Source organism: Mercurialis annua, linkage group LG7 (genome assembly GCF_937616625.2).
Source record: "Mercurialis annua linkage group LG7, ddMerAnnu1.2, whole genome shotgun sequence".
Classification (NCBI taxonomy): domain Eukaryota; kingdom Viridiplantae; phylum Streptophyta; class Magnoliopsida; order Malpighiales; family Euphorbiaceae; genus Mercurialis; species Mercurialis annua.
In genome coordinates this window covers 271,156-298,583 of record NC_065576.1, presented here as the reverse complement: position 1 = coordinate 298,583, position 27,428 = coordinate 271,156, and the positions used below count along the sequence as shown (strand labels likewise).

General features: G+C 34.3%; 3 protein-coding genes across 7 annotated transcripts; 2 read left to right on the top strand and 1 right to left on the bottom strand.

Annotated features, from left to right (window-relative positions):
* Positions 1 to 4,694: 4,694 nt before the first annotated feature.
* Positions 4,695 to 11,529, top strand: LOC126655193 (DNA (cytosine-5)-methyltransferase 1-like). The gene is made up of 12 exons (XM_050349232.1): positions 4,695 to 4,994; positions 5,417 to 6,908; positions 7,218 to 8,718; positions 8,878 to 9,042; positions 9,225 to 9,420; positions 9,499 to 9,610; positions 9,687 to 9,834; positions 9,920 to 10,117; positions 10,215 to 10,493; positions 10,603 to 10,764; positions 10,859 to 11,077; positions 11,169 to 11,529. Exons 1-12 carry the CDS (start codon positions 4,922 to 4,924, stop codon positions 11,301 to 11,303), a joined length of 4,680 nt encoding a protein of 1,559 aa, XP_050205189.1. The 5' UTR covers positions 4,695 to 4,921; the 3' UTR covers positions 11,304 to 11,529.
* A 552-nt stretch (positions 11,530 to 12,081) lies between these two features.
* Positions 12,082 to 16,860, bottom strand: LOC126655840 (uncharacterized). 5 transcript variants are annotated; one of them, XM_050350164.2, is made up of 6 exons: positions 16,697 to 16,860; positions 15,767 to 16,592; positions 14,245 to 14,651; positions 13,797 to 13,866; positions 13,546 to 13,636; positions 12,082 to 12,678 (listed from the first exon to the last, which is right to left on the bottom strand). In XM_050350164.2, the coding sequence occupies exons 2-5, from the start codon at positions 16,543 to 16,545 to the stop codon at positions 13,573 to 13,575; spliced, it is 1,320 nt and encodes a 439-aa protein (XP_050206121.1). In that variant the 5' UTR covers positions 16,546 to 16,592; positions 16,697 to 16,860; the 3' UTR covers positions 12,082 to 12,678; positions 13,546 to 13,572. The 5 variants fall into 5 exon arrangements, with proteins under 5 accessions (XP_050206121.1, XP_050206123.1, XP_050206122.1 ...); XM_050350166.2 differs by having other exon boundaries at positions 12,082 to 12,616; XM_050350165.2 differs by having other exon boundaries at positions 15,767 to 16,576.
* Positions 16,861 to 19,425: 2,565 nt separating this feature from the next.
* Positions 19,426 to 25,233, top strand: LOC126655466 (uncharacterized). Its single transcript, XM_050349669.2, has 15 exons — positions 19,426 to 19,789; positions 19,895 to 19,983; positions 20,758 to 20,824; positions 20,910 to 21,025; positions 21,239 to 21,305; positions 21,405 to 21,453; positions 21,546 to 21,631; positions 21,826 to 22,070; positions 22,196 to 22,251; positions 22,465 to 22,550; positions 22,646 to 22,738; positions 23,329 to 23,638; positions 23,798 to 24,369; positions 24,454 to 24,685; positions 24,779 to 25,233. The coding sequence occupies exons 1-15, from the start codon at positions 19,595 to 19,597 to the stop codon at positions 25,030 to 25,032; spliced, it is 2,517 nt and encodes an 838-aa protein (XP_050205626.1). The 5' UTR covers positions 19,426 to 19,594; the 3' UTR covers positions 25,033 to 25,233.
* The last annotated feature ends 2,195 nt before the right edge of the window (positions 25,234 to 27,428 follow it).

Sequence of the window (27,428 nt, the reverse complement as noted above, 5' to 3'; positions counted from 1 at the left end):
AAAAAATGTTTATGTCTTGATGTGGCTACCCGTTAGAACCCAGCCTATTTGATGCTTACAACTGCTTGTTTGTTTAAGAAGGCATTTGAAAAGTATGATGACGACGAGTCGTCTTATAGGACTGATTAAAATGATAATATACCCGATTCTGTTGACTGGGAGGTTGTTAGGAAGTTTGATGATTACTTGTGTTTCTTTTATATGGTCACATTGCGTAAATTTGGTTCATTGTGTGTGACCTTTGACATGCATTTTCAAAAATATGTTGCATGAATATGGTTTTATCTGATATGATTGTTAGCAAGGATTCTGATGTTAAGTTGTTGGGTGAGAAAATATAATTGAAATTTGATAAGCATTAGGGTGATCATGGTAAAATGAATAAGCTTGTTTTTTTTTACTTGTATTTGATCCTACCTCTAGGTTAGAGGGTATGGAGTATTCTTTGACTACCATGTTTGGTGATGTGAATGGAATGACTTTGCTTGCTGCGTTGTCAATGAGCTAACTTATTATATAATAAGTACAAGTGTTCTTGTAAAACTGGTGGAAGCAATGGTAATCACTTGACTCAACTTAAAGGAGGCATTACTTATGCCTTAGTCCCTCTTCATATGTCCGTTGATGGTGCTAGAGAGCCTCCATTAGTAATGAAAACAAGATTCAAGCAATATAAAAGGGAAGTGGAAACTTTGAGTTGTCAAAAGAGTGAGCTTGAAGTGTACTTTAGTGAGGACATTATAGAAGATGGAGATAAGTTGGAACTGTTAACGTGATGGAAGCAAAATGCTTAAAGATTTTCAATCTTATCCAGACTTGTCAACGATATTCTTGTTGTTCAAACTTCCATTGCGGCTTCAGTGGATAATACTTGATTTCTTCATGAGTTATTTAACTCCTAAGTTGGTGGAAGCTCTGACATGTATACGAGATTAGTTAAGAGCATTAAATGCTCCTCTGTTGGTTGAAGAATTCACTGTTGAGCTGGAAAAGTTAGAGCAATATTATGCTCTTATGTCCTTGTCTTTTTGTTTTTATTTCAAACTTGATCTTTATTTTTTGCCTTAAAAATATAATTTTTTCATGTAGAGTCGCCTAATGTTGGTCCTCTTGCATAATGAAACAAAAAATATGTTTTTTTCTGTCTCTTGGAAATATATATGGTGTATTGATGTTTACCATGTGTTTCAATCTGGTGGAAGCCAAAACATCTGAATGTCCTTGTCCCTAACAATGCCGGTGGAAGCATTAAAGACTGTCTTTCTTTACAAATATGATTTCCTAACTCTTAATACTTGTACATTTTTGTAACTTTTATATGTTAAATGAAATTATTTCAAGTTATTTTGCAAACTTCTTATTTTAATTTCACCTGTTTTCAAACTTAATTTTATCTTTTTAAAGCCCTGGGAAACGATGAAACTTCTACCACTGTCATATTATATAATGTCTATAGCCAGTGATACGAAGTATTAACCTTTTTTGAGACACCATATTACCTGTTCGCGTTACAAGTGAAAGGATAACTTATACTATGAGCCCTTTTTAACTTATCTAATTGTTTTTTTGTAATTTATAATCTTTGTACAATAAATTTTGGGTTAATTGCAAATTAATACACGAACTTTACCCTAATTTGCAATTACAACACGAACTTCGAAACTTGGCAATTTAATACACCAACTTTCATTTTTTTGGCAAATTTGTACACCGACCAATCATACAACAACACGTGGCTGTATATGACAATGTCCACGTTAGTGTTTTTCCAGTTCGGTGTATCAATTCGCCAAAAAATGAAAATCGGTGTACCAATTTGCCAAGTTTTAAAGTTCGTGTTGTAATTGCAAATTGGGGTAAAGTTTGTGTATTAATTTGCAATTAACCCATAAATTTTTTATGTAATTGAGTTTTCGAGCCCATACATTCGTACTTCTTTCCTTTACTATAATATAGAGTTTTCTATTTCTGTTGATATGCAGTGCAAGGCAATTAATCAATAACATTGTGAATTATGGGATCCTTTGAAATCAATTGAGTTATATTTTACTATTTCAAATTAGTTACGCAACTTGTTTATAATTTTGCATATATTTGTGTAATATTAATACAATACTACAAGTTATGAATTCATTTGCATATTTGGAAAATGGAATTTGTATTAGGAGAGAGGAGGGGTGTAAATACATTCAGAGCTGTATATATACTTATAATTGGCTATTTGTATTTAATAGTTTTATTGTGGATTTGTTCATATTTAATTAGATTTCAGATTTTATTGTTCTAATTTGAAGGCTGTTTGAAAGGACCAACACAAAATATCACACTGAACCGAAATATATCGAGTAATTATTCAAATTTGATAATAAAAAGCAGCAATTTAGTTTTTAGTATATAGACAATTTGATACCATCGGTTTTAGTTTTAGTCAAACTGAACTGAACCGAATTAACCAATGTAAATTCCTAGGCCTTGTAAACATAATACATTAATAATAATTATAATGAATTTTGATTAATATGTAATTTTACGAATCATGTTACGAGTCGCGTGCGTAGCACGTAATGCGAAACTAGTATAGTATATGAAAATATTGCAATGCTCTATTATTTTTCTGAAAATATTAGTTATTTTATTTGGAATAATATTAAAAAAAAATGCTCTAGTGAGGTGTTCATAATTTGATAAATTAAAATTTCAACTCAAGGTCTATATTATGAATTAGTCCGTATGTATAATAGATGGTTAAATTCATCTGCTTGTTATGGGTAAACTGGTTTCGTGCCCTACTTTTGTTCTACATTTAAAGAGAGAGGACGCGAGCGGTAGTTCGATTTTTTTTTGATATCGAGTGTAGAAGACGGTGGTTTTTGGCTTTTTAGACGAAAATTATTGTCGTTTAGTTCGTTTCTATCTATGTTTGTGTTGTTTTTTGAATAAATTGCTCTGTTTTTTTGGAGATCTGCGTGTTTTTTCAGGATTTATATTTAAAGATACAAATTAATTCAACTCACTTTATATTATAAAAAAATGTTGCAATGCATGATATTATAAATTATTTTCGGGTGTTTTATTCCTTTTCTGTTTTGTTTGTGTAGATTTTTGGTTCGTCCAAGACTTTTCAGCGTATTCGAGTTTTAGTTTCACGTTCTTGAAAATTTAAAGTTTTCATATCCTGGTTTAAAGTATCTTACCAGCGGAACTTGTTGTTAATAGAAGTTATAAGGGTGCGATTAGTGTCAGAGGATTTTTAATGATTGAATTCATCCTATTTTTAGTTACATGTCAAATTTGTATCTTTAAATTTATATTTCTATTTCGTTTCTTATCGTAGATCAATTATATGATTCAATTGTTTCTATTTTTATATTTTTGATCTACAATGTAATTCAATATTCGGGTGTAATCATTTAATTCTATCAATATGTCTAATGTTCGAAAAATAAATAAATCATGTATTTGTTCTATTTTTTTTTTTTTGGTAAAATGAGATGTGTGAATGCATTTCAACTACATGATAATATTTTTAAAATTTTTATATGTAGATTAATTCTCACTCGATCTAAGCAGGTATTTTATAAGAGGAAAAAACTCCAACTGCAGTTTAAAATAAATGCATACATAAATAGAGCTTAAACTTACGATCTCACTTGAGGCAAGAGAGCGCATTATCAACTCACATGTGCCTTACCAACTCACTTACATATGTAGTATGCTAAGAAGCACAGAAACTTCGACAAAGTTGCGTTTCCCGTTTCGGAAACCGGAAACTCTTGGACACCCGTACGGAACGTTTCGGGCCGTTTCCGTAAATAATAAAAATTAAAAATTTGTAAAAAAATTAAAATTATTACCCACAAATAAAAAAATCTAACTAGTTACTATAAATTTTACATTCGCATTGCCCACAATACATCAAATATACTTATTTGTGTTGAATTATATTATATTTTTTTATATATTTATAAAATTTTAAATATTCAGTATATTAAAATTAATTATTTTGTTAATTATCATAAATATTTAGATAATATTTTTATAAATATATCCCTACATTTTTGTTATTTGCACGTTTCCCCCACGTTTCGTGTCCTTCATTTTGAAAACTTTCGTTTCCCCGTGTCCGTTTCGTATCGTTTCCGTTTCCCGTTTCCGTTTCCGTGCTACCTAGGTAGTATGTTCTTTATATTGATTTTTGTTTATTTTTATTTGTCAGCACTAATTTTTACATTTTTAAATGTTGGATCCTTCCGTCCTGAAAGTGTTAATTGTCAATTCAAACCGAAATATTAACAAATACATGGACTGAATTTTGATAAATTTGAAACATGAAAACAACTTTACACTCGGTGTTTGAAGTAGTGTTTTAAAAATCGAATCGGTTAATTGAACCGAAGATCGGCCAACTGTTAGGCCCGGATTACCATAAAACCAAAAAACAAGTTTAGCATCTAAAAATTATTTTTAAATATAACTTATTTAATTGATTAAACCAATAATTTTATTAGTTCGGTTTTTAAAATACTGATATAAAATACATATTTTCTTAAATGATCTTATATCTGCAAAATTAAACGTGTAAGAATTCAATATCATTAGATGATTCTAGTGGTAAAAAAAAGGACAAATATAGAGATTCAATTATGCGTTTTGCCTAGTTTATACATAATTTATCTATATCACTGGAAAAAAGTTAAAAAGGCGAAAAATTCAAGTCTTGGAGGGATTTTTCTTTTCACAAAAAAAGAAATGGGCGCCAAAATGTTTAATTTTCCCGCTACGTGAAGCTAAACTTCTCTTTAATATGATCCGAGGTTCATTTTTTGAACAAACTCATTGACTCTATGAGCAGAGATTGGGTTTCATAGATAGTGAGCCAAGCAGCTCTGTAATTGTAGGGTTTATTTTCATTACTTTTCAAATGGGATCTGCATCGCTATTGAACTCATCAGTCTCCGACGCTTCCGTTGAGAAGCATTCCGATTCGGCATCTGGTGAGCAAATTTAATTTAATTTTTTTTAATTTCATGTTTGTTTATATCAAATCTAATTCAATCGCAAATTAATTTATTACTACATTTTTCCTTGCTTAAAATGTATCTAATCGCCCTAACCTTTCCTCAATATCAATGTTTTAGCCTCATAAATTAGTGCTACACTGGAAGCCAATTGGAAAAATATGCATGCGCGTTCGAATCTTAATATCATATGCTTTAATGCAGGCTCTTTTTTTTTTCTTAATTCGGCCATTTGCACAAATTTTCTTAACCCAAAGTATTGTTTATAATTTTACCCTCGTTTGCTCCACTGCATAATTCAGATGTCTATGACTGAACATTTTTGTAATGTGTAGTCTCAGATCTATTATGTTGCTCCAAATACAAACTTAGCTTACATGTCTTGCTATTTGAAACAGGAAAGAAGAACAAAGGTAAAGCAAAACCTTTGGGTTCTAAAACAAAGGAGGAACGAACAAACAATAAAAAAGAAAAGAAGCGAAGTTCCTCTCAGAAAACTGAAGAACCTGCGAAAAGGCCTAAGCGGGCTGCTGCATGCTCAGATTTTAAGGAGAAGTCTGTAAAATTGTCTGAAAAGTTGTCTGTTCTTGAAACAAAGAGAGACCAATTTGCCGAGGAAGAGGTTGTAGCTATTCATCTGACACATGAAGCAGATGATGGTCGTCCTAACCGGAGACTGACTGAATTTGTTGTTCATGATGAGAATGGCACCCCACAACCTCTTGAGATGATTGAAGTTGATAGTATGTTTATCTCAGGTGTTATACTGCCCCATAACGAAGGTCTTGACAAGGAAAGCGAAAAGCGTGTTCGCTGTGAGGGTTTCGGAAGGGTAGAAGGATGGGATATTTCTGGTTACGAAGATGGCTCTCCAGTTATATGGCTTACAACAGATCTTGCTGATTATGATTGCCTTAAACCTGCAAATAACTACAAAAAGTTTTATGATCGGTTTTTTGAAAAGGCTCGTGCTTGTATAGAGGTGTACAAAAAATTGTCGAAATCATCCGGAGGAAATCCTGACCTCACTCTAGATGAGTTGCTTGCAGGAGTTGTTCGATCAATGAGTGGGAGCAAGTGTTTTTCTGGTGCAGCATCCATCAAGGATTTTATCTTTTCTCAGGGTGAATTCATTTATAAACAACTAGAAGGCTTAGATGAGACGTCAAAGAATGATCAGAAATTTAAAGATCTGCCTGCGCTCCTTGCCTTGAAAGACAAGAGTAAAAAGCATACAAACTTTGTAATGGCAAAAGCAGCAACCAACAATGGGAACTTGGTGATTTATGAAGCATCTGAAGAAAAAGTGTCAAATATGAACAAACCCATGTCAGAAACTGCAGCTAATGAAGATGAAGATGCAAAGTTAGCAAGGCTCCTGCAAGAAGAAGAGTATTGGCAAAATGCAAAGAAGCAAAAGAAAAACCATGTTTCAGCTTCTTCATCAAATGCAATCTACATCAAGATCAATGAAGATGAAATTGCTAATGACTACCCGTTGCCTGCATTTTACAAGCATTCTGATGAAGAAACTGATGAATATATAGCTATCGATACTGAAGAGCATATGTTGGTGGATCCTGATGATCTTCCTAAAAGAATGCTGCATAACTGGTCACTTTATAACTCTGACTCTAGGTTAATATCCTTGGAGCTTCTTCCCATGAAACCATGTGAAGATATAGATGTCACCATCTTTGGGTCAGGAAGTATGACAGAAGATGATGGAAGTGGATTCTGTCTTGATGATGATCCTCATCAGTCTTCTTCAGGAGGTTCAGGGACGCAAGATGATGTTGGGTTGCCAATTTTTTTGAGTTCAATAAAGGAGTGGATGATTGAGTTTGGATCTTCTATGGTTTTCATATCTATCCGAACAGACATGGCCTGGTATGTTGAATTTTCTGATATACAATTGAGCAGCAAAACACAACCTGCCTTTTTATATTTTTTTGTTAATTCTTTTAAATGTCTATTTCCTCTAGTCAATGTTTCTTTAAATTAAGAATTGTGCCAAAAAAAATAGCTGTGAGTAAACTGTTGCAAGCTAATTGCAGGAGACTAGAATGTGATAGGAGAAATATCAGTTGATTTTCCTGAAAACATGAGTTTGGAGTGGTTCGATGTAGATTCTAATGTAGTAATAATGAAATGTATGAATGCCAGTGGATATTTATACTTTATCTTTTTAATCTTTAGGTATAGGCTTGGAAAGCCTTCGAAGCAATATTCTTCATGGTATAAGCCTGTGCTGAAAACAGCAAAGCTTGCTCGAAGTATCATTACATTGTTAAAAGAGCAAAGTCGGGTATCAAAGCTTTCTTTTACTGATATAATTAGAAAATTGTCCGAGTTCAAGAAGGATGATCATGGTTATATATCTTCTGATCCGGAAGCTGTTAAGAGATACGTGGTTGTGCATGGCCAGATAATACTGCAGCTTTTTGCTGAATATCCAGATGAAAATATTAAGAAATGTGCATTTGTGGATGGTCTAACCAGTAAGATGGAGGAGAGACACCATACCAAATGGATAGTGCACAAAAAACAAATTTTGCAGGCGAATCAGCCCAATTTAAATCCACGAGCAGCAATGGCTCCTGTGATCTCCAAGAGGAAGGCTATGCAGGCAACAACAACAAAACTGGTTAACAGAATTTGGGGCGAATATTACTCCAATTATTCGCCAGAGGGTCTGAAAGAGGAAACTAACTGTGAGGCAAAAGAAGAAGATGAGGTTGAAGAGCAAGAGGAAAATGACGACGACGTTGAAGAGGAGAAGCCATTGGTTTTGAAGAAAACAAAAGTACCTTGCGCAATGCCATCACGAACTAAATCATACACAAAGGATGAAGTACAGTGGGATGAAAGTCCTGTCGGAAAAACAAGTTCCGGTGAAGCTATTTATAAACGAGCCATTGTTCGTGGAGAGGTTATCACAGTGGGGGCTACTATCCTTATTGACGCTCATGAATCAGATGAATTTCCTGCCATTTATTTTGTAGAGTACATGTTTGAGACATCAGAAGGAAGCAAAATGTTTCATGGGAGAATGATGTTGCGTGGATCAGATACAGTTCTGAATAATGCTGCCAATGAGAGAGAAGTTTTCTTGACAAACGAGTGCTTGGATTATGAATTGGCAAATGTCCAACAGGAAATTGTCATAGAAGTTCGGAAAATACCATGGGGACATCAGCACAGGAAAAATAATGCTAATGCAGAAAAAATTGATAGAGCTAGAGCGGAAGAGAGGAAAAAGAATGGACTACCAGTAGAGTACTACTGTAAAAGTTTGTATTGGCCAGAGAGAGGTGCATTTTTCAGTCTTCCATTTGATTCTCTGGGGCTTGGTTCTGGGGTCTGCCACTCTTGCAAAATTAAGGAGGCTGAAATGATAAAGAACGGTTTCAAAGTGAATTCATCTAGGACTGGATTTGTATACATGGGAACTGAGTATGGTCTTAATGATTTTTTCTATGTAAGTCCTTATCACTTTACCTCAGAAAGGGATGCTGAAACATACAAGGGTGGAAGAAATGTAGGCTTGAAAGCTTATGTTGTGTGCCAGTTGCTGGAGATTGTTGTCTCAAAGGAACCAAAACAGGCTAAAGCAACATCTACCCAGGTCAAGGTTCGCAGATTTTTTAGACCAGAGGACATCTCTTCGGAGAAGGCGTATTGTTCTGATATTCGGGAGGTAAAGCACCTATAAAGATTTTTACTGTGTATCTAACTAGAGATTTTAGCTTGCTTGCCTTTGTTTTTGATTGTACTTGGATTGTTTTATAGATTACGTGTATAGACTTTGTTATTCCACTACTTCAGGTGGCTTAGAATTTCTGGCTTAAAATTTCAGGTATACTACAGTGAAGAAACACACCTTCTGTATGTTGAAACTATTGAAGGGAAATGTGAAGTCAGAAAGAGAACTGATATTTCAACACGTAATGCTGCTGCAATTTTTGATCATATTTTCTTTTGTGAGCATTTTTATGACCCTTCTAAAGGGTCTGTCAAGCAGGTAATTTCTTATGTTTTCTTTATTATATAATACAACCATGTGTGAACTCTTTGATTTACTGATTAGAGAGTAATCTAATTTAAGTTATTCAAACCTGCAAGTAATTTTCCTCGACCATTTTATGCTGCAAAAAAATATCCTCTGCTGGCTGTAATTAATATTCCAATTTCTCTTGTGAGCAGCTGCCGGCTAATATCAAATTGAGATACTCAACCGGGACTCAGGCAAACGATGCTGCTTCTAAGAAGAGGAAGGGTAAGTGCAAAGAGGGGGAGGTTGAAGTGGAAATTGAGAGAGAAACAATTCAACGGGGACTCTTAGCCACATTGGATATTTTTTCTGGCTGTGGTGGCTTGTCAGAGGGATTGCGGCAGGCTGGTGATAATCTTCATCTAATAAATTTTGTCAATGCATTAATCTATGTTTTATCTCATCTTGCTGTTTCCAACATCGCAGGTGTCTCATCAACCAAGTGGGCTATTGAGTATGAAGAGCCTGCTGGAGAAGCATTCAAGCTTAATCATCCGGAGTCATTAGTGTTTATTAATAATTGCAATGTAATTCTTAGGTAAGTAATGTTCCTGTGAAATTATATGCCTGTCATCATCTAAAGTTCGGTTGACAACTCGTTGTATGTATTGCAGGGCTGTAATGGAGAAATGTGGAGATGCAGATGACTGTATTGCAACATCTGAAGCTATAGAATTGGCAGCAAAACTAGATGAGAAGATAATCAATGATTTGCCATTGCCAGGACAAGTAGATTTCATCAATGGAGGTCCTCCATGTCAAGTATGTCCAAACTGGCCTTGTTTACATCCAATTCAACCTTATGGTCTATGTGGATTGCAAAGACTAAAGTCACCTTTCTTTACAGGGTTTCTCGGGAATGAACAGATTCAATCAAAGTACTTGGAGTAAAGTTCAATGTGAGATGATCTTAGCATTCTTATCGTTTGCTGACTACTTCCGGCCGAAATTTTTCCTGTTAGAGAATGTGAGGAACTTTGTGTCTTTCAATAAAGGACAGACATTCCGTTTAGCTGTTGCTTCCCTCCTTGAGATGGGTTATCAGGTAGATTTCACTTGAAGTAAAATCGTTTACTTTTATCTGTCATATCATTAACACGTTAATTATTGTAATTTATCGTCTGTGCAACTGTGAATGTTAGGTGAGGTTTGGTATACTGGAAGCTGGAGCATATGGAGTTTCTCAGTCACGAAAACGAGCATTCATATGGGCAGCCTCCCCTGAAGAGATACTTCCAGAGTGGCCTGAGCCAATGCATGTCTTTGCTGCTCCAGAGCTAAAAATCGCATTATCAGGAAATTCACATTACGCTGCTGTTCGAAGTACTGCTAGTGGAGCCCCTTTCCGTGCAATAACTGTCAGAGATACCATTGGTGATCTACCTGCTGTTGGAAATGGTGCCTCAACAACAACTTTGGAGGTATGCAAGGCAAAATGTTACTGGAAGCCTCTTAGGGCTGCATATCATGCATATCACCTTTCTTTAATCATTTTCATGTGCTGTATAAAATGATCCTTTTGCCGTGCAGAATAAAAATGATCCTGTTTCGTGGTTTCAAAAGAAAAGTCGGGGGGACACAGTTACCTTGACAGACCATATATCAAAAGAAATGAATGAGCTGAATCTGATTAGGTGTAAGAAGATACCTAAGCGACCAGGTGCTGATTGGCGTGACCTTCCTGATGAAAAGGTACAAGTATAGAATTTGGTTGAAATATTGATGCTGTGAATGTTGTAATTTTTAAAGTGAATAACGGAGTTTTGTAAAATATGGTATTGTGCAGGTAAAATTATCTACTGGTCAATTGGTTGATTTGATTCCGTGGTGTCTGCCAAACACAGCAAAGAGGCATAATCAGTGGAAGGGACTATTTGGAAGGTTGGATTGGGAAGGGAACTTTCCGACTTCAATAACAGATCCTCAACCTATGGGTAAGGTGGGGATGTGCTTTCATCCTGACCAGGACAGGATTCTCACAGTTCGCGAATGTGCACGATCTCAAGTAAGTTTCTGAATGAATTGCCTAAATTGCACAGCTGATAGGTCTCCTGGAAATAACTGTTAAATGTGTTGTATTTGATGTTGTTATCCAGGGATTTCCGGATAGCTACAAGTTTTCAGGTAACATCCAACACAAGCACCGCCAAATTGGAAATGCTGTCCCTCCCCCGTTGGCACACGCCTTGGGAATTAAACTTAAGGAAGCATTGGAGCGAAAGCCTAAATAGCTGCATTTTGTCAAAATTAAACTTAAGGAAGCATTGGATTGAAAGCCTAAATAGCTGCAGTTTTTCCAATTACTGTGTAACAATCATTCATCTTGAAATTCTTGTTTTTTCAGGTCGATTTGATGAAAAACCTTTGATTATAATTATAAATCGTCCTTCCAATGTGTCACTGCTAACTAGGTGTATTTCCTCTATTGTATTTAAAAAAGTGATAATTTCTGCAGTATTTTAATCTATGCTAATCTTATTAAGTAAACATCCCACTAAGACTATTGTAGCATTATATCCGGGTTGATTTATCTGTATCGAGTTTCTTTTTTGTTTTGTTGTTTCAAAGAATGTGTTCGGATTAGTGTCTTGATTATTATTAATAACATGCATGCTGGCTATTTTATGCTCAATGAGGATGCATCATATGAATCTTCATTCATTGATGATGAATCCAATATCCAAAAAAACATTTCAAATCAAATGGCTATCTACTTTGCTAGCTTTGGTTTGAATTGAATCCATTCTTCATAGTTCATAGTATTCAAGTGAAATGTTTTTATCTTATTGGTACTTCATGTTAGAGATAATAATGAAATTATAGTTGAAGTTTCACCTAATATCTCCAACTTTTAAATTTGACTGTTAGAATAGGGGTGGTAGCCGCTATAATGTGCATATAAAAGATAACTTACATATTACTACTTAGTTGTTTTATTCTTGAAAAATATATTCAATATCAGTTTCTTTTTATTTCTTATGTACATGTAAGTTACGTGATGCAACTCCATTAAGCAAACAACAATATGCAACAAACTCAATACAAATACAATGTCAACAATTCAATTGCATATGAATTTAAAAACACTAAAAGACAATTCAAGTTTAAAAAATAATAACTAATCTTACATAGTCAACTGATACATATAATCCAAGAACAACACAACTCATGCAGCTACATACGCCATATGACTAGGGCCAGAATCCTCGTCCCCTTCTGCTGAAAACAATTTCATAGGTTCAGTGACGGGGGCACCATCCTAATCCATCAATTTCACCGTCTTTAAAATCGTAGCAATCGTTGAGAATTCTCAGTATTTTCTATGTAATTTCATCGTTCAACCACTAGGTAGTTAGAGACTATCTGGGAGTAATCTCAACAAACTATGTGGCTGATTGTATCTCCAACAATTTTCAAATTCTGTTGCTGTTTTGCAACATAATTTTGAATTATTGAAAAACACATTCTGGACTTGATGCCTTCATGAAATTTGTAGGCTTGAAGTCTTCTAACCGTGGGCTCTGGAGTCGGATGATTCCAACATCTGAAGCAATGTTGATATGTTATAGGCCAATTACAAATTTCTCTCTTTCGGTCCCATAATTCCTAATCAAAACATAAAAGCTACAAAGAAAATAAATAAAGCATAAAATAAATCTAAATGTAAGCTAATTAATCTAAAATCTAAACTAATCAACTCATATATAAGTGTCCTAATAATACTTTATCATATAGTGACACTATAATAGATTCTATGGCTACTAGTTTATATCCCAAGAACATAAGTGTTAGAAGTAAGCCCAAAAACCGTACTTGTTGATCAAGAACACGATCGAGAGATGGGAGTGGTGATTATGATGGACATGGAAATTTTCATGGTTACTTAAGAAATCTAAAGCTGCAGCTAATCGTCAAGAGCTTCTCCATTATCGATTTATGGTCATGGTCAACAACTAATGGTCAACAGCTCATGAAAGTATTGTTTTATACATGTGTATTATGTTTAACTTTCCTAGATGGCTGCCTTTAAAGAAGTTGACCGCCATTGACAGCGTTTGGCTTCAAGCACCAAACGGAAGGACTAATTAGATTGAAAATTAATTGTACATGGATTAGAAAAATTAAACGGACCAGATAAACTAAACACATATAGTATAAGGACCAAAAAATTGGGGTTTGCCTATACTCTTTCCAAATGTTCTATGTGCATTCCTCTACATCTGTCAACAATTCCCTTTTATGAAAATAACCTTCGTAAAATGACACAAGGAAATAGAGGAGTATTAGCCAAGTAAGATTGCGCTCTCAAGTATAAATCCCAGTTAGTTTAACAACATAGATAAATACATTTGATCATACCAAACAATATCATCCTAACTGATTGCACTCGTATGGTGGTGCCTAGATTCATGATATAATCAAATAAACAAAACAAAATAACCGCGACTCAAGATGCAAAGATGCGATACTCACCTCGTAAAATTCTAGTGAAGCGACCATTTACCTATGACGAAATTTGAGGAAGACATTAATAACACCTGGCCTTGTCTCATCGAAGTGATATCTGTGAGATAATGTTGCTGATTAGTAAAGCATACAGGAGTGCCATTTCTTTCTTTGGCCGCAAAAGAAATATCAAAAATCATGGCAGTGTGTTCGTCAGTTGACGAATTTAGTTAGGCACCCAAAAAGACAAATAAAAATGGGAGACTAAAATATTTTACTTGTTCTCATCGAGAAAACTTTTCACAGCTGTTGGTAGTGCAGCTTGACCCCGACTGTGCTTGCCTACACCTATAAGGCCAAAAAAAAAAGAGAGCACATGAAGGTGAAAACCATGTAACCCAACCATTACAATGAATTTTCATATGAAAAATTGTCACTGAATTAAAGAGGTCTTGGTCTAATGGTTAATATGGAGGCCCAAAGATAAAGAGGTCTTGAAATTCGGTAGAAAGATGGGTAATTTCTCCATGTTATTTGATTAGTTACTTTGAATGTAATTTGATTTGACTTCTTTATATTTGTATTACAAGTGCACTTGTAATTGAGTGGTATAGTCCAAATGAGCTCATTTATAATTGCTTCCAATGTATTATGCATACTCCTATCTCATGGCAAATAAAACAAAAACTCATGCATGCACAACAACATTCATTGATAAAAAAATACCCGTAATGACTTGTAATGATGCTGGCCTCTGCATATATCCCATACGTTGCAGTTCCGATTTTTCTGTACCCATGCTACCGAAGGGCTCAACTGATGAAGATACAATCCCAATTTTTTTCTCAAGCATACTTGGAGATTCTAGCCGCTTCATTGGAAGTTGGGTCTCAATCTTTTTCAGATGTTCTTGCAGGGCTTGAACTGCCTCTGCTGCATGAAGACCGTGTAGGTCTAATTTCCAAAGATTATTTTCACTGTTTCTTAAACTTAAAATATTCTTAGCTGCCTCAGTGTTGAGTCTCTCTGCACACAACCATTCTTTACGAGCCTTCAGTGACTCCTGTTGGGCAGAAAAATGGTCACCTATCATAAAGGCATTAGTAGCTGCCTTGGAATGTCGAGATGCTAATCTGGCAGATAGACAATACGGGAATTGTTAACGCACTAATATCTAATTATCATTAACCAAAAAAGCATTGTAAATAATTGAAGAAAAATATGCTGCCTTTCTATATTGATAGATCCTATGCTAACTAAGGCAACCAAGGTGTCCCTAATTCAGCAAAAAGGAGGAAAAAAAACAGATTCTAAGCAAAAAGTGAAGTCCTGGAAAATAACTGACGCCAAAGGAACAGTCAACTGCTGAGACAAAAAGAAAAGTTGGCATGCTGGCATATCTCAATTGACAAAATATCACTGCAGCTTGCTGCAAAATTTGTCAAAATTTCCTTTAGATTACCAAGCCATTGTATCACTTGGTTTTCTCATGCTGTGCGGGAGAAAAAAACTGCAATCCTATAATACTTTTTGATGTGAAACCTAATTTTTGTTGGATCTTGCATATAATATAGGATAGTCACATCAATAGTTGCATTGACAATCATTTTCTCACTAGTCTGTGACGATAGTTATATTTTAGGTGGTAATCACAATTATTATCAAAACCAAATTTAAAGTTATATTTGCAGGCAAAGTGGATTGCCAATATTTTTTTGAAAAAGATCTATCAACCTCAGACATCCTATACTAAGAGTCAGTAAAAGAAGTTAAAAAAAGGATCACAATAAAGGAAGAAACTGCCCAACTATTTCAAATCTAAAACTAAGGCCTTTATGGTATGATCATATGAGCACTGACCGACACAAGATATGATGATCACATCATTATGTAATTTACTTCATGAAAAGGCCTTCCAGGTGCACAAGGTTTCCACCAAGTAATTGAGCATATGATCTTCATATCTAGACGGCATAGCCTTACAGATGTACCTAACATATCTTCATTGTAAATAAAAATATCAAGTACAAAATTAAAGAAGAAAACACTGTACACAAAACTCTCAACTGTCTTCAGCCTATGCTACTTGTACCAGAAAACTGGAGCGTGTAATTTAAAAACTTGAACTAATGAATGGAAGGCGGGAAAATAGAACAGGGTAATATAGATGCAAAGTATTTATAACGTGTAATAATGGATTCAGATATGCAAGACATACACAAAAATGCAAATAAAGTTGAAAAAAAACCTCATCATCTTGAAGGCATCTCTACGGTGAATCAAGTAAAGATCATGTTCTTCCCACTCGGGCTCAACAGGAATGGATTTCAAGTGTCCCAGAATAAAGTTCATGTTGGCAGCAGCAGCAGCTGCCGCATCAGAATGCACATCCTCCAAATGTTTGTGATTGTCTTTGAGAGCATGCTCAAGGGTAGAGCTGAGATCCCCAATATCTGCAGCAATGTCTGAATTGTTTTCAAATGAAGGAGTCTCACTCTCACCCTCATTTTTGTTTTCTGATTTACGGGATAGAGAATGAGAGGAATTGGATGATAAATAATTGGAACTGTTGTGGGCAGAAAGTATCTGTTTTAAGAAAGACGAGGCCTTTTCAGTATCATTATCGACAGAGTACAAGACGTCCTGAATCAAAGTATCGTCGGCCCCGGAGTGGAGTTGTTTAAGTTGATTAAGGACAAGATCATTATGTGACATAGGTGGAAACTGTACAGAAGGTGGGAATACAGATGATAAGGTTCTCGAACCAGAACTCGAACCAGCAACATTGTTATCAGCATTACTGCTAGCATTACTATTATTATTTACAGCACAGCGACGGAGAGCAGCTGTTGGTAGGGGTGGAAATGGGTCATTATTAATACTATTCCCATTGGGAAGACTGTCAGCAACTTGCTGCTGAGGCTGTTGTTTCTGACGCTGCTTCAGGTCAAACGCAGCCCAACCTTGGGACTTACCTCTTGCCGCCGGCAAGCTTTTGGCATTAGGGCTGCTCCGGTCCCTGCTCATGTTTCCGCAACACTAACTACAGCTCCTCTGGCTTTGCACAACCACCACTTATATAATTGCACAAATATATTAACAGAATAGAACGCAATAAGAAAATAAAAAACAGACAGCAATTAGGAACAATAAATTTGAAAAGAAGAAGAAGACATACCTGAATTTGCTATTCCGGCAAGGCGTTAATCCATCCAAAGGCAAGATCCGATGCAAATCCACAAATTTCAGTTTTTTTGACTTCATATCCCTCAATTTCAATTCTTTTCTCCAGGGACGACAAGGAGACAAAAGTCAACTATTTTCTCTTCACGCATCATTAAAATTAATTAAAGTTTTAATTTATAGAATTTTATGACTAATGGTATTTAAAGAGCGTAATATACTATTAATTTTTATATTTTATTAATACAAATAGTAGTTTATTTTAAAATTTAATTTCTATATTTTATCAAATTAATACGATATAATATTTAATTATTTTATTTAATAATTTAATATAATGTAAGCTATGTTAATGGTGGATTTCAAATTTTTATTATATTATATCAAATTAATTTTGATAGCTTAATCAAAATAAATATGTATTAACCATTGGAATAATCCGCTTTTAGGTCACTGAACTATACCTGTTTTGTTCATTCAGTCCTTAAACTATTTTTTGTTCTTATCTGGTCCTTTAACTTAGCGGAAAATCATTTTCAAGTCCCTAAATGATAAAAACGACGTTATTTTGTTATTTTTGAAAATGCAATTTGTTACCCTAAACGGCGTCGTTTTTGTCAATCAAGAACTCGAAAATGATTTTTTGCTAAGTTGAAGGACCATATAAGGACAAAAAATAGTTTAAGGACCGGATGAATAAAACAGGTATAGTTTAAGGATCTGCAAATGGATTATTCCTTAAGCATTATAGATGAGATGAGCACCATGAAATTCTAAAATTTCTCATCTTCTAAAATTTTCGTATCATTTTTTTTCCTAAAAAGTGGTTATTATTTTTAAATTGCACCAAATTTTTTATGTTATAAAAATACCTTTATAAATTTATGAATTTAAAGTTCAATTCAAACAATATAGTTTATAAATTCGTAAATTTTACATTGTACAAATTTAAAATTCATAGATTTAATAAAATTCTTTAATTCAAACAATTCAAATAGTATCTTAATACTTAGTAGGGGTGGGCATGGACCGGTTAACCGGTCCATGAGGGCAATTTGTAAACCGGTCCATTGTAATACGGTTTTTAAAATTAAAAACCTAAACCTAAAATTTTAAACGGTTAACCGGTAAATCGGTTAACCATAAAAAACGGTTCGGTTTTTCGGTTTTACGGTTTTTAACCATATAACCATTAGAAAAATTAAAGACAAAAAGATAAAATTTTAATTCTATTTGTTTTTTTAGCAAACAAAAAAAAACTATAGAAATTCAAATTATATTAAAAATATAAATCTAAACTATCTTATGAATAGTTAAATCAATGCAAATATTTAAAATTATTATTATTTATAAATAATTTATGAGTAATATTAAAGTTAGGTTTGTATTTTTTGAATTGTTTGTGGTGTTGTTCACGTCCACTTTCTACTATTTATATACTTAAATATTCCTATTTCTATTAAGTAAATATTTTAATAAGGAAAACAAATTTCTTTTAAAATATTTTCATATATAAATTCTCCTAAAATATATAAATATTTCTAAATAAAATATATGTCAATATATTTTTATAATTAGATTTTATTGTGTATATTATAAAATTCATATTATTTTACAGATCATAAAATATATCTTATTAATTATTAAAAATATATGAATATATATAAACCGGTTAACCGATTAACCACGGTTTTTAGAAATCCAAAACCTAAACCTAAACCATTAAACATGAAAACTAAAAATCAAAACCTAAACCTAAACCGTTGGACCGGTTAACCATATTTTCCGGTTCGGGTTTCCGGTTTCGGTTCGGTTAATCGGTTTGACCGGTTTTTTTGCCCACCCCTAATACTTAGTCTAGAACTATCCCAAAAAATTATCTTTCATGATTGATAAATCACCAACGAGCACCGAGTTCCAGGGGTACCTGAGCACCAAAAAGTAGAAGTCGAGCATCGACGAGGATTCACCCGATGTGAGCACCGAAGATCAAGTAAGTTTCAGTAGGAAAAGAAGAAGAAGAGAAAATAAAAAGTATAAATTAAGTGAAAAAGAATAATTAATTTAGGGTTTGCACATAAGATGACTTTTATAACTTCATTTGTGCAAAGCTTGTTGCTGTTTTTTCTTTATCTTCTTTTGTTCCCCACTTTTATGTTATGCTGAGGTGGCTTGTTCTGCTATGTTTAGAGCGGTTTTTTAGATGCGCATTGCGTAGGGAACATTCTCCTCATGTATCAGGAAAATTTATGTAGTCCCCAAAAGTTTGTTAGGCCCGTGTGCTGCCTGAGCTATGCTTCTTTGACAATCATTGGGTCGAGCTTGATGTCTCAGTTGGTCCGATTTATAAAATAGTATGAGATTCGAGTTACTCTTTATAGCTCAAATGTTGTGTTCGTTTTGGTCGGCCATTGAGCCATTCAGTTTTAATTTCTCAATGTGCAAATTTTTTTTCTTTCATTTTCAACAAAAGAGCGTGCAAATCGAAATTGGACAAATAGAAAAATCTAAACAGCGAGTCTCCAGTAAGGACTTGCTAAACAAAACAGATAAAATACAGGATCTCGGGATAAATTTTGCCTAAAACAAATAATATTTTTAAAAGAAAAAGTTGCAAGAAACTAGCCCCGTTAAAAAATTGAGTGGCAAAATTGAAACACTTCAAAAGATGAGGATTAGAGTTAAACGTTTATATTGATTAAGGGATGAAACTGCAGATTTAAGTGATATTTTATCGAAGAAAGGAAAAGAGGCAGCTAAAAAACCTAGCAAGAACCAAGCACAGTAAAAAAACGAAGTTGCAGGAGCCCAGATATACACCGCTGCTTTAAACAAAGAAAGGGCCGAAGCTACGGCGGCTCCCAACAGCGGCGACGGTACTTGAATAGTAAAAATGGGAGGCGGAAGAGGAAGAGGAAACCACAGGTCCCGAACTCAAAGAAAGCACTTCAGAGATGGGCGTGATAACGTTTGGAAACGCCCCAAATCAGACTCGTCCGCCGCGGATTCCAACACCAACAACGCCGGCGATAATCCTACTTGGCAGCCCTTTGCTACTCAAAACTTGGCCTTTGAAGAATACTACAAGGTACCATTAAGCTTGCTTTTGCTGCCTTTTTAGTTGAAATGATTGCTAGGTTTTATGACTTACAAAAAATGATTGATGGGTTTGATTCCTTTTTGTTGTTATTAGGAGCAAGGGATTGTATCACCCGAAGAATGGGACACTTTTGTTGAAGTTCTTCGAAAGCCATTACCATCTGCTTTCAGAATCAATTCCAGGTTATTTAATCATCATTTGTGCTGTTTTTTCATGTTTTAATTTGATTAAAATGATGTACATTGCATCTATTTAACTAATGCCAGAATTCCATTTCAAATTTTAAGTCATTTGCCATGTTTCGGGAGTCCATAATTGCCACACTCCAATTCTTTTATTAACTTAATCATTCGAAACAAAAGAAACTGTCCTGCCAATGTTATGTCCTGTCCTCAAGATAAAGTCACCCTGCAACATCGAGAAAATTGCTGGTCATCTTTTTTTTATGGCATTGGTTTGGTTTTATGGGACTGATTTGAAAGTTGGTAGTGCAACTGTCATCTAGCATGTTCTTGCAGCAATAAGCCGTAACATGCTAAAGGAGAGATTTGCATGGCATAAAATCTTTAAAGCTACAGTGCTCGACTTCTCAATGAGAAAATTGGAATCTTGGAAACCATGGCACTCGTGCAAAATATGGATATAAATTTTTAGATGGGAAGATAATTATACAAAGATTGATATTTTTTAGACTACAGAGTAAAATAAGCAGCTTTGGTGGGAAATAAGCAATAAGCTCTGCTGAAGAGTAACTATAGGCATTTCGTTGATCTTTTTTTCACTTTAATTTTTACAAATTGATGAAGCTCAACAAATGAACAGGCTATAGGGTAGTCTTTGACCCCGACACTATAAACGAATTAATAATAGTTTTATTTATTTAAGGATTAGGATTGTATTTGTTGTAAGCCACTGTATACTACCTTACAAATTTTCTCTTTCCTTCTCTTTTACAGTAGCCAGTTCAGTGCAGATATTAGAATGCAGTTAGAGAATGACTTTAGGAAGTCTCTTCAAGCTGAGGTAAGTTTATAGTTTTGTGTTATATGTGATTATGGTGCCTATAGTTGGTTATTAGATGTCACTTCCTCTTTCCTCTTTTCTGTAGGTTACTGATGGTAGTGAAGTAGATCCTGTCAGACCATTGCCTTGGTATCCTGATAATCTTGCTTGGCAATCTAATTTTTCTCGAATGCAACTAAGGAAGAACCAAACGCTTGAGAGGTAAATCGTGCAACATGCAATTGCAGAGTACCAATTATGGCCTTTTGTGTTGCAGAGATCATTTGTTTATGCATAAGAGTGCCTGTGCTTAACTAATGTTGCTGACTTGAGACTTTCTTGGCTGCTTCCCTAATATAACACTCTTTTGGTTAATTTTTTCTATTTTTGTTCTTTCCAATTATTGCAATTGACAGTTCTCATAAAATGTATTAGGTTTCACGAGTTCCTGAAGCTGGAAAATGAAATTGGAAACATCACTAGACAGGAGGCTGTGAGCATGGTGGGCAATTCTTAATTTTATTAATGATATTCTATTTTGTTTTCTTGAAGGCTTAAATGTTTTAACATTTTCAAGTGTTGTTCACTCAATTTAATGCAGGTACCTCCTCTATTTTTGGATGTTCGTCCAGATCATTTTGTACTTGACAGTGAGTAACTTACGGTGCATAATGCTTTTTTCATTCTTACTTCTCCTACCTCATACTTTTTCCTATGTTAAGCATTTTGCTCTTCTCTCCAGTGTGTGCTGCACCAGGTTCGAAAACTTTCCAGTTGTTGGAGATTATATATCAATCAACCAAATCAAAGTCACTGCCTGATGGAATGGTTTGTTTCTTGTCTATTACTTCTCTTTCCCCTCTATGGCTACTCAGTAAAAAAAAAATCAAGTTGCTGTGCAATTTCCTATTGCATATTCTTCAATTTGTTCTCATATCTCCTTTGCAGTTTTATAGCATTGTCGTTTCTCATCCCCTGCTCTTACATAAAACTACTCATCGTTGCTCTTTGTTGTCTTTTAGGTTGTAGCTAATGACCTTGATGTCCAAAGATGTAATCTACTGATCCATCAGACAAAAAGAATGTGCACTGCAAACTTGATAGTCACAAATAACGAAGCCCAACATTTCCCAGGCTGCCGTGTTAAAGTTTCTGAAAATGATTTTGAGCCTCCTATTAGTCAACTTCTTTTTGATCGCATCTTGTGTGATGTTCCCTGCAGTGGAGATGGGACACTTCGCAAGGCCCCTGATCTATGGAGGAAATGGTTAGTGATTTTTCCCTTGATCTTTCCCCAGTTTGCCTATTAAAAGTATCTCCAGTTTTGTGATATCAATTTCTATTCTATATTGCCTTTAGAGTGGAATAAGTAATTTCTTTCCTAATTTTCAGGAATTCAGGGATGGGCAATGGACTCCATATCCTACAAATTCAGATAGCAATGCGAGGTAAACTAATGCGTTGATGATATACTTTTATAATCTGTCTACTCAAATTAGTGAGGGATGTAAATTTGTTTGCATTTATATCCAACTTAAAAGAATTATCTTGTTCTAATCCGCATTGCTCCGGTCATAATTATCTTTGCATCAATTTCTGGGATGGAGTGTTTTCAAGTTGAAGCATATCTGACTTACAATTTAATATATTTATTTTTTTAGGCTTAACCTTGCTTAAGGTTGGTGGAAGAATGGTTTACTCGACTTGTTCAATGAATCCAGTTGAAAATGAGGCTGTTGTTGCTGAGGTAATTTGTTTTTTAAAATTCACCCATCAAGCTTGTTACTTAATTGTTTTTAAACTAAATTTGCTTTATTTTGGCACCTATGGCAATTTTCTTAGATTTTACGGAAGTGTGGAGAGTCTGTTGAACTAGTTGATGTCTCCAATGATTGTCCTCTACTTGTTCGTCGCCCAGGTCTAAGAAAATGGAAGGTTTATTACTTACTCCGACTATTTATTGTGAAGATTGACATCCTAACTGCAATATATGCTAAAGATTTTTGTTTAGCAGAGTTTTCTAAGGATATTTAATGCAACATAGTTTGGCATAATGTTTTCCATACACATATATTAATAAATTAAATGTAATCCATAGTTATTAAAGGCGAAAGGCGCTGAGGCGCAAAGGATCCTAGTGCCCGAGGCGCGCCTTTTGGAAGAAAAGAGCTGAAGGAAAAATGGACAATGATCTGAATGTCAGGGTTTACGGTTTAGGCCAGAAAGGATTCAGCTTTTCTGCATGCATTTGCTGAATCCTTTCTGGCATAGATCCATTTGGGATATGATACACACTTCTTGAGATACTGACATAGCATATTGTTTAATACCTTGAAACTATTGGATTGAATAGGGAATATATCTTTGAAAACCATGTCAATCCAGTACATTGGTACTTAAATCTAATAGCACTTGTGTGAGAAATTTGGGACTCGGAGAAAACACTAGCATTTCTGTTCCCCTTTAGCATTCTGCTTTCTGATTCATGCATGGTTGTATATCTTCTTTAATTTTTGAGCAAACAGGTGCGTGATAAGGGTATTTGGCTGTCCTCCCACAAAGATGTTTCTAAATACCGTAGATATGGGATTCTCCCCAGTATGTTTCCTTCTGGTAAAAGCTATGTTGCCCCAGAAGAGAGTGACTGTAAGCATGAAAATGGTGATGATAAAACTTCAGAAGATGAGCCAATGGAGGATCCTATGGCTTCAATGGAGGACTCAAATGAGGAAGTTTCTGATCTCCCGCTAGAACGTTGCATGAGGATAGTGCCTCATGATCAGAACAGTGGGGCCTTTTTCATTGCTATCTTTCACAAGCTCTCTCCTTTGCCATGTAATTCTTTTTTCCTTTTATGTTAAGGTATCATACTATTGTTAGCAATATAAGCAGTTAATTCACTCGCTACTATATATATATGGGACTTGCAGATCATGGTATTGATTCCATGCCGTACATATATGGTATAGTACCTAATTCATGCTTCCTTTGCAGTCATTCCTGAAAAGCCCAGTCGGCGAGGAAACTTGTTAAATAAAAAACAGGACTCACAGCAGAAGTCATCAGATGAGGTTTCTGAAGTTAATAATGGGATGGAGCTAAATTCTGAAGATGCTGCTTTGCAAAGATCTGCTGAAGTACCTTCAGAAGCTGAGTTAATAGATACTGATTTGCAAGGATCTATTGAAGTAGCTTCAGAAGCTGAGTTGATAGAGAATGAACCAGATAAAACATGTGGCGAAAATGAATCAGAGAAAGCTGAAGAAGTTAATGAGGAGCCTCTACCTAGCAAGCCTGCAGGGAAGAGAAAGTTGCAAATTCAAGGCAAATGGAAAGGAGTGGATCCTGTTCTATTCTTCAAAGATGAAGCCATTATAAATAGCATAAAGGCATTCTACGGAATTGATGAATCACTTCCGTTAGATGGTCACTTAATTTCGAGAAACATTGATAATAACCATGTGAAGAGAATTTACTATGTTTCGAAATCAGTGAAGGATGTTCTAGAACTTAATCTCCGTGTAGGCCAGCAACTTAAGATTGCTTCAGTCGGCTTGAAGATGTTTGTAAGTATATCCGTCTTTGACATTTACTTGGAGGCAGTCATCTTTTGATGAATAACTAACTCTGCCTTATTTCTTCTTCGAAAGGAACGACAAACATCAAGAGAAGGTACATCTGCACCATGTTCATTCCGCATATCATCTGAAGGATTGCCAGTGATTCTTCCGCACTTGACCAAACAGATTCTATGCATCTCTCCAGTAGATTTCAAGCATCTTTTGCAGTATAAGTTTGTAAAATACACAGACTTTGTTGATGCCGAGTCTGGGGAAAAAGCATCAAAGCTGCAGACTGGTTGCTGTGTGATAGTTTTGAGAGGTGCGTAAAATGTTATTTCTAATCAGGATTTAAAAGTGCAACTCTCTCTCTTTTATTATTTTCTTTTCTGATTCTCTTGAGTTTTGGTCTCAGATGGCAAGAATTTGTCTGATCCTATTCACGTGGATGCTTCAACAATAGCCATTGGCTGTTGGAAGGGTCGGTCCAGTTTGAATGTGATGGTTACAGCAATTGACTGCCAAGAATTGCTAGAAAGACTTTCTGTAAGGATGGACGGTGAAAAGGCGACTCGAGAAGATAAAGTTGAGGCAGGTGAAGTGCAGGACAGTATGAACGGAGTTGAAAAGGTTGAGGAATCGGAGAGTGCTAAACAAGCCACAAATTAGATTCTTTAGTTGATGCAAATTTTGATCTTGTGCACTAATTACTTGCATATGGCTACTGGCTAGCTGATAATGGCTTTTAGACACTTCCACAGCTTAAAATTTTACAGTGTTTCTGTTTTTGGAAATGGCCTTAACATTTTTGCTGTACTATTGCATACATAGCCTGCATTTAATGACGAGTAAGTAAATTATTCAGCTGAATTTTTTGGGTTTTTTACACAAATCTCCTAAAACAACATCTGTCTATTATTTTTACCTCAGAGATTTGTTTTTGGCAATAATCACTCAAAAGAAAAATAAAATTTGCACAAATCACTCAAACCTCAAAATAAGTTAATTTTATGCTTAAATATGACCAGTCTGCCCCTTATATGATAAAACGCATGACATAAGCTGGAAACAGATCATCGTCTTCGGATTCAAATTCAAAAAGAGGAGATTTACATGGCGTTGCTCTCATTCATTTGATCTATCCTCTCGCCAATTCCACTGTTGCTCAATGTTCTAGGTAATCTCCTCAATCAAACTTTGGATTAATTCTTTTTCTCTTTTTAGTTTCAATACATTAATAAGGTTTTTGAATTTGAACACTACATTGGAAAATGGTTGCAGCAAAAATTAGTTATGGTGGATTTTATCTTGTTACTTTAATGTTGTTATCTAAGTAAAAGAGATTGTAAAAACTTGATATAAAAAGAAACAAGGTTGTTGATTTGTGGTTTTCGTTGACGAGAGTTGTGGGAATTTATATATGAAATTAAAAGAAAGAAAAATGCTGTAATATATTGCAGGAAACTTGAACGTTGTGCGATCCATTCGATTTTCAGCAGATTGACGTTGTACCAAGAAGAGCAATTTACCTGTTGGTTGAAATAAAGCAGTAAAAGTTGATTCAAATTCACCATTTTTATCTTCATCGGTCTCTGCCGCCGTCGCCGTCAACATCATCATTTTTATCAGTACCGATTGTTGACTGTTTCAAAAGATAGGTTTTGGAAATGTGAAAAATCTCCATCTTTTTCTACAGTTTATACAATTTTGAATTTAAAAAGGATGAAATTTGAAGAATGTTTGCTTGCAAGAATATCTTTTTTTTATCCTGGTTTGATTTGCATTGTTTTTGCTAATTAAGGGGACCAATTTGATATGTGTGAAACTGTTCTTGATAAGCATGTTAGTCTTGACTACATATTTTTTTATCTGATAGTAAGAAGTGTAAGTGGTAGTTTCATTTAGGACTATCTAATATTATTAATCCTAATATGGTTTATTAAAGAGTGTTTTTAACAATGGGTTGTTGTGATTTTATTAATCCTAATATGGTTTATTAAAGAGTGTTTTTAACAATGGGTTGTTGTGATTGTATGGAGGCATAAACATTTGGTTTACATTAGGTTATCGTAACTTTATGCTCAGTTTATTTCTAATAAATTTAATTTTGATATCCTTTTTTTCAAGTCCAGTTGGACAAACAAAATTTACATTCAATTTACTTAAATTTATTCTAAATTAAATTTGGTTCAATAAGTTCATAAGAACTGTAGCAAAAAGCTCAGTATGTGGTATTATTTTAGATTCACATACGATTCACATCAGGTTGCTTTTCAGTTTTATAGACTGTCAATGATATTTCACTTAAAAACAATTATTCAATTCTTATAATAGAATATATCTAAAAAAATCTCTTTATATAAAATATCAAATAAGATTGTAAATAGTAGTAAGACAATTTTTTTTTTAAAAAATGAATTAAGGTAGTTCAGTTGTATAGGCTCATATCGAGTTCACATCAGGTTGATTTTTGGTTTTATAGACTATCAAATACATTTCACTTAAAAGATATATTCAATTTGTATAAAATTTTATTTATATAAAATGTTAGTTAAAATTGTAAAGAGCGGTAAGACAAATTTTATAAAATAAATAAATAAAGATAATTTAGTTGATATAGGCTCATATTAGGTCAACACGTCAGGTTGATTTTCGGTTTTATAAACTATCAAATATAATACACTTAGAAGAAATATTCAATTTGTATATTATACTAAATTTCAAAATTCTCTTTATATAAAATGTCATTTAAAATTGTAAAGGGTAGTAAGATAAATTTTATTTAAAATTGAATTAAGATAGTTCAGTTGATATGGGTTCACATCATGTTAACATCAGGTTGATTTTCGGTTTTATAAACTGTCAAATATATTTCACTTAAAAGAGATATTCAATTTGTGATTACACTAAACTTCAAAATTCTCTTTATATAAAATTTTATTTAAAATTGTAAAAAGTAGCAAGATAAATTTTATCAAAAACAGAATTAAAATAGTTCAGTTGATATAGGTTCACATCCGGTTCACATTAGGTTGATTTTCGGTTTTATAGACTGTCAATATATT